General features: G+C 49.1%; 1 protein-coding gene across 3 annotated transcripts in view; it reads left to right on the plus strand.

Annotated features, from left to right (window-relative positions):
* The window catches only part of PCYT1B (phosphate cytidylyltransferase 1B, choline), a 96,778-nt gene extending 92,170 nt beyond the window's left edge, over positions 1 to 4,608 (plus strand). For all 3 annotated transcript variants that reach the window (XM_062183957.1, XM_062183956.1, XM_062183958.1), the window contains one exon: positions 820 to 4,608. In XM_062183957.1, the coding sequence (XP_062039941.1) occupies positions 820 to 1,032 (213 nt within the window). In that variant the 3' untranslated portion in view covers positions 1,033 to 4,608. The remainder of the gene's footprint in view (positions 1 to 819) is intronic.
* The last annotated feature ends 1,392 nt before the right edge of the window (positions 4,609 to 6,000 follow it).

Genomic DNA, 6,000 nt, shown 5'->3' on the forward strand with positions numbered 1-6,000 from the left:
ATAACAGATCCTCACTTTAATGTTATAAGTAGAAGGAAAGGAAGGAAGAATGCAAGAGTCTTGGGAAACAGTAGTGATTGCAACCTTTTAAAAAAATTTTATTCTGCATACCAGGGGTTCGAAATTGTGAGCCCTAGTGGACAGAATACTACAGAAATCTGTGTAACCCGTTGTTGGGGGCCGCACTTGTAAGGAGTGCCAGTCCCAATCGGTTGCTTTGCCTCTCATTTTCAATAAAATTCATGTGTGACTGTCAAGAAAAAAAGATTTTATTTGTTGTTTTTTTTTTTTTTTTGAGAGGTAGAGTTACAGAGAGGGGGAGAGAGAGAGGGAGAAGGAGAGACACAGAGAGGTCTTCCATCCGCTGGTTCACTCCCCAATTGGCCGCAATGGCAGGAGCTGCGCCGATCCAAAGCCAGGAGCTTCTTCTGGGTCTCCCACGCGGGTGCAGGGACCCAAGGAACTGGCCCATCTTCTACTGCTTTCCCAGGCCATAACAGAGAGCTGGATCGGAAGAGGAACAGCTGGGACTCGAACCAGTGCCCATATGGGATGCCGGCACCACAGGCAGAGGCTTAGCCCACTACGCCACAGCGCTGTTCCCCAGTGATTTCAATCTTAAGCATCAGCATCTGGCTGCCCCTTGAATGATACTCAGTTCCTTGCCACCACGGTTTTCAGCAACATGGAGTTGTTAGGATACCATTGTGTCAGCGGCTGCAGGTGTCTGGGAGTGGTGGCTCTCCTTCCTGCCTTTGTTTTCTGTTGTGCTGCCACCTCAGATTGCTAACAGATGCCTTCTCTGAAATTCCTCTCTAGAAGCAGATGTTCCAGGAAAGGAGTAGCCGGATGCTACAGGCCTTATCTCCGAAGCAGAGCCCCGTGAGCAGCCCGACCAGGAGCCGGTCCCCATCACGCTCCCCATCGCCTACCTTCTCCTGGCTGCCAGCCAAAGCCTCGCCTCCCTCCTCGCCTAAAGCAGCCTCTGCCTCCATCAGCAGCATGAGTGAGGGGGATGAGGATGAGAAGTAACAGCGGCTGGCACACACGAGCCACACCACACAGATCGGGGAGGTGGGAGGGATCATGGGGAATGCCTGGGTGGTGTTCGGAGGGGAAGAGTCACAGGCGCTGTTTGGCTCAGCAGAGGGACTCTGAACTCTGTCAGTTCTCCCTCATTGTCCACATAACCCAGGACTTGGGCTCGGCATGGAGGTTTCCAGGCAAACTACACAAACCTTCTTAGCATCATCTAGAATCACTCTACTTTAACCTTGCTAAGGAAATAGGCAGAGCACCCCCCAGGAGACTTGCACTGAGTGGGGTGTCCTCTGCTTTGGTCCTTACACCCAACCCTACCAAGTAAACCACCTGTGGAAGTCGCTGTTCCCTCCAATCTGCTACTTCTGGCTCCATGAGCGCCCTGCACGTTGTCTCCTGCCACCCAAGCTCTGCCAGAATAAATGTTTCCAATACAGGTGACCAAGTGCTGCTGAAATAGTCGAGTTAAAAACAGATTCCAACCTTCTTGGTTCAGCTACTAATACTTGGTGTAAAGCATCAGCTCTTTTCAGAGTCAGGAATGTGGCAAGGCCACCAAGTATGCACCTGAACACCGCGTGTCAAGGGCCTACTGTGCTCCTGGCTGTACCCTCTCTTCACTGGTTTGATGTCATTGTTTCCCAGAAATTACCTAAAATCAGTGGGACCTGCAACAAAGAAACATGGAAGAATGGGGCAGTATAGAAAATGAGGAGCTGTGAGCCTTTAGCTCCACATTTGGCAGATGATAAATGGCTCCCCCAGCTTCTCCTTTAAGGATGCTATTATGGAATGGCCTTTCCCATTTCTGACCAATTAACAGTGTCACAGACCTACTTGATGTACCAAACAGATAGTGTACCGATAGGGGTGCTACCTGCACGTATCTGTTCTGTGTATGCTCCAAACACGCCACCCCAGGGTGGATGTCACATACAATATGAATCTATGGTGATGGCATTTTATAATATACTCCTCTCCTGCTCACCATATCAATACCCCACTGAGATCTTTGCTCTAAAGAACCATCTGGTTCCCTTGTGACTTGGGCAGTTTGTCAAAAGCTCATCCCAGATCTCTGTAGAAATGTTTTGTCCCAACCAAGAAATTCCTATGTCATTACTGTGGTCTCCCCTTATACTGGTGGGTGAAAAGAGGCTCTGAAGAGCTTTGCAGAGAACCATGGCATCAGTTAGGCTCTCAGCGTCTGAATGGCTTAGGTACTATTGCAGTTATCTCTGGCCCTCAGTTTGCCAAATGGGATGGAGACTCTGAACACTTCTGCTGAGCTGTCTGAATTTACTGCTCCCTAATCACATGTAGGTAAAGGAGCAGACAGTCAAGGTTTGGAACCAAACTCTTTGATAGAAATAGGTCTTGCCTGGTTATCCCAGTAAAGTTAGAGACAGAGCTGGGGCCTGACTGAGCAGAGGCCCAAACCAGCAACTTGGGGGCAGAGTCTAGCATCTCTTCTGATATCCCTTTTTCAGAGGCCTTGGGAACCAGCTTTCTAAGTGACAAGGGGGGCAACCAATGAATGAAAGTGGCATGTCTTTCCCCTTCGTGTTGGGGTCAAACTACCTCCCTGGCCACCTGGAGAGGAGTGGCAATTGTTGCCAAGCAAAAGTACAAGGTCAAGCTGGCTTGGAACCTCCTCAGTCCTGGCTCACTCTCTCTCCCCAGAACTCTGCCAAGTACTCGTGTGGGACAGAGTGCTGGCAGGAACATGGCGCATGAGAAGAAAACATTTTGGACACAAGGCCCACCCAGACTATTGCTCCACAGAGAAAGGCAAGGGCCCCATTCTTCCATTGTGCCCATTTGACCTCTGTTCTCCATCATGTATCCAGGACAAACAGTTCATAGATGCCCTCCATGTCAGTTGGTTGCCACGTATAGCAATGAAGGGACAAGGAGACTGGCCAGGCACGAGGAAGAGTAGCGGAGAACAAGGGAACAGCAATGGAGAAAACAGGTTCCTGGAGAGAAGAAAGGAGGCTAAAGAAAATCTGCTCTCTTAAATCCCTTCAGGACCTCCCTTCATAGGGTAAACTCTTGGGAAAGCCTTTTATGTTCTTACTCCATGGTCCAGGGCAGAAAGATCCACTTTTACTGGAGTCCAGTTGTGGTGTGGGGTTGATGTAATAGACTGACAATAAATTTGCAGACGTCATACCCCATACCAACAGGTGCCACTTACATGACCTATCCAACAGTGCTGCCATAGCTGCCAATTACAGGAAGCAACTGATGCCGGGGATGTGCCGGGATGGGCCAATACAAACCCTAAATCTCACCCTACTAGCTCTAAGAAAACCTCCCCACCCTGCCAAGGCTAGGAGCCTACTGACAAGGAATTAGAAACACTCTGCAACCCACCTTTTGCTATCTCATGGCCATCTCTGTCTCTTCTAGCTTCTCCCCAACCCCCAGCCACCTTCCTGCTCCCAGAGGTTTATCGCTCGAGAGTGAGTTAAAGCTGAGAGAGGTAAGCAGAAATTACAGAAAGCAAGGACAGAGAATCCCTTTGCCGTGGAAAAGGAACGAAGGTCCAGACTGTGAGGGCCACAAGACCGCCATTTCGGATTGTGGAAGGGGCAGGTTGTGAAGATGGGAGAGCATGGGTCTCAAGTAGGGCGGCAGTGGGAGGGGATTTATTTTCTGCTCCCTTTCAAGTGTTACCACGCCTCCAACCGGTAAAGAACTAGGACTCCTGTTATGTATCTCCAGGGTTATGGATACCCATGCAGGGTGTGGGTTCCTGCCTCGCTAGCTTCCCCATGTTGTCCTATGGGAGACCCTGAAGTCATACGTTTAGCCCTCCTCCAGCTAAGAAACTTGGGTACAATTATAATGCCACAGTCACACTGAATGGCCTGTTTCTGGCAAGCAAGCTCCTGGGCACCAGGACCCTACAGACGCCAAGGAAAGGCAGCTACAAGAGAAACAAGACACCAATGGCAGCCTGGCTTCTGCCTTGCTCTCGGAAAAAGACACAGCAGCGGGACTGCAAGCTTGCTCCCCTCTGCCTTAGGCTGCTAGATACTATGAGTCCATCCTTTGAGGGAGGGACAGGAAGAGCATAGATTTATTTTCTCTCCATCTCAAGGACTTATTTTAGCACCTGGTCATCCCCCCAGGGAGAGATGCGAGATGACATCACAGGCTCCGCTAATCAGCTGAGCCTGACTCTAGCAAAGAGGTGCCTGTTTCTCAGACATCCCTTCTGCACTAGTGTTGGCTGTCAGATTTTTTTTTAACAAAAGAAATAGCTCCTGAGGCATTTGCACCATATACTCTCCTGTAGTGTTTTGTTGTGTCACTGCAATGTGTCTGGGGACAAAGCCATAAGAAAAGCATACACACTTGAGACTATGCTGTATATATAAGACAAAAAGACCATGCGCCTGGGTTGAAGCACGACCTTAGGCCCAAGCATTTGCTCTGGTGCTGAATATCGCAAACTTCTGGAATCAGCTCCCCACCCCGCGTTCCCATGCCACCCCCGCTCCCATCCCACTCCTGCCCCCAAATGAAACACAGCCTTCCCAACTCATTTATAAATAAAGGGATGCAGAATTGCACTTTTGCCTGTCATGCTTCTTCAAAGTGTGCCGCTGGGGGTTCCTATTTATGAGTTCTAGCTCCATGTGCGGAAAGCTGCGGGCACTGCAGCGGTGGGCTGGCCCTGGGCCTGCCTGTGCTTGGCTGTGGCCCCGCGCTTCAGAAGGATTGGACCATGCTGTGCAGGCCAGGGCGAGGTCCTGGAGGTGCCAAAGGACTCACTCACATCTTACTTAAGAGCTGACCAGGAAGAGCCAGGAGGAGGGGAGGTTAAGTGCTGAGCCCAGTCAGGCCCCTGAACTGCAGGCTGCACCACTGATCTGTAACCTAGGCCAAACCACTTCATTTCTCTGGCCTTGGTGTCTGCTTTTGTAAAGTGAAGGATTTGAATAAAATGGCAGCTGAGATTCCCCTTTGCCTGTGTCTAAATTTATGACACAGCCTGCACTGTCCCCAAGCTTTCCCCACCCCCCTCCCCCCTGTCCCCAGCTACAAGGCTGTCACTGAAGGGACAGAAACAAAGTGGAAAGCTGCAAAGGGCGCCCCTAGTCTTCTGGGGCCTCCACCACTGACAGTGTTGGTGACGGGTTCCCGCCTCAGACTCCACACTTTGAGGCTCTTGGGTGCCTTCCACCTTTCTTTTCTTGCCACTTGACAGAATGCTTTCAAGTGGACCTAAACTTTGCAAAGGGGTCATCTGGACCACTTTCCCATCTTTGGGGAAAAGCTCCTGTGATCAACTGAGAGTTGCATAGACAGGGGGGAGACCCTCAATCCAGGTCCCAGATGTCAACAATGAAAGCCTATGTCTGTGTTTTGAGAATTGTGCTTATGCTTACATTAATTCCATCTGCAGAAGTTTTGCTCTTCGAAATGACCACAATTCTGACATTGGCCTAGGCTGTAGGAAGAATAAAGCCAGGCCTGCAGTCAGCGAGGAAATGATTTTAGAAATGGAATAGTTATGATTCATAGACCATATTACTTTACTTTGCCACACAGATCATACACAGTCTTGACAGGTTTTATTTCAAGCAACAGTTGTAGGTTTCTTCTTGTCTTTCATGATCCCTCAAACATGTTCTCAAGGGTAAAACAATTTTAAGGTATAATAAGACTCATACTTAAGAATCTTGAAATTTGTCCCAGAGAGAATTCAGCTTTGTAAATCAACACAACTCCTGAGAAAAAAATGTACATTATCACAGATGTTTACACACACACACACACAGACCCCACAATCCTCTTGTACTGCAGTCCTCATAGGCTACTGGAGTTGAAATTTTAAACAACATCTCCAGGTATTCAGCAGGAGCTATAGGACTCCCATGGAGATGCTTTTCAGACAGAGTGTAACAGTTTATAAGCATTATAGTATACCTAGTGATCTAATTA

This window comes from Lepus europaeus, chromosome X (genome assembly GCF_033115175.1).
Source record: "Lepus europaeus isolate LE1 chromosome X, mLepTim1.pri, whole genome shotgun sequence".
NCBI classification, from domain to species: Eukaryota; Metazoa; Chordata; class Mammalia; order Lagomorpha; family Leporidae; genus Lepus; species Lepus europaeus.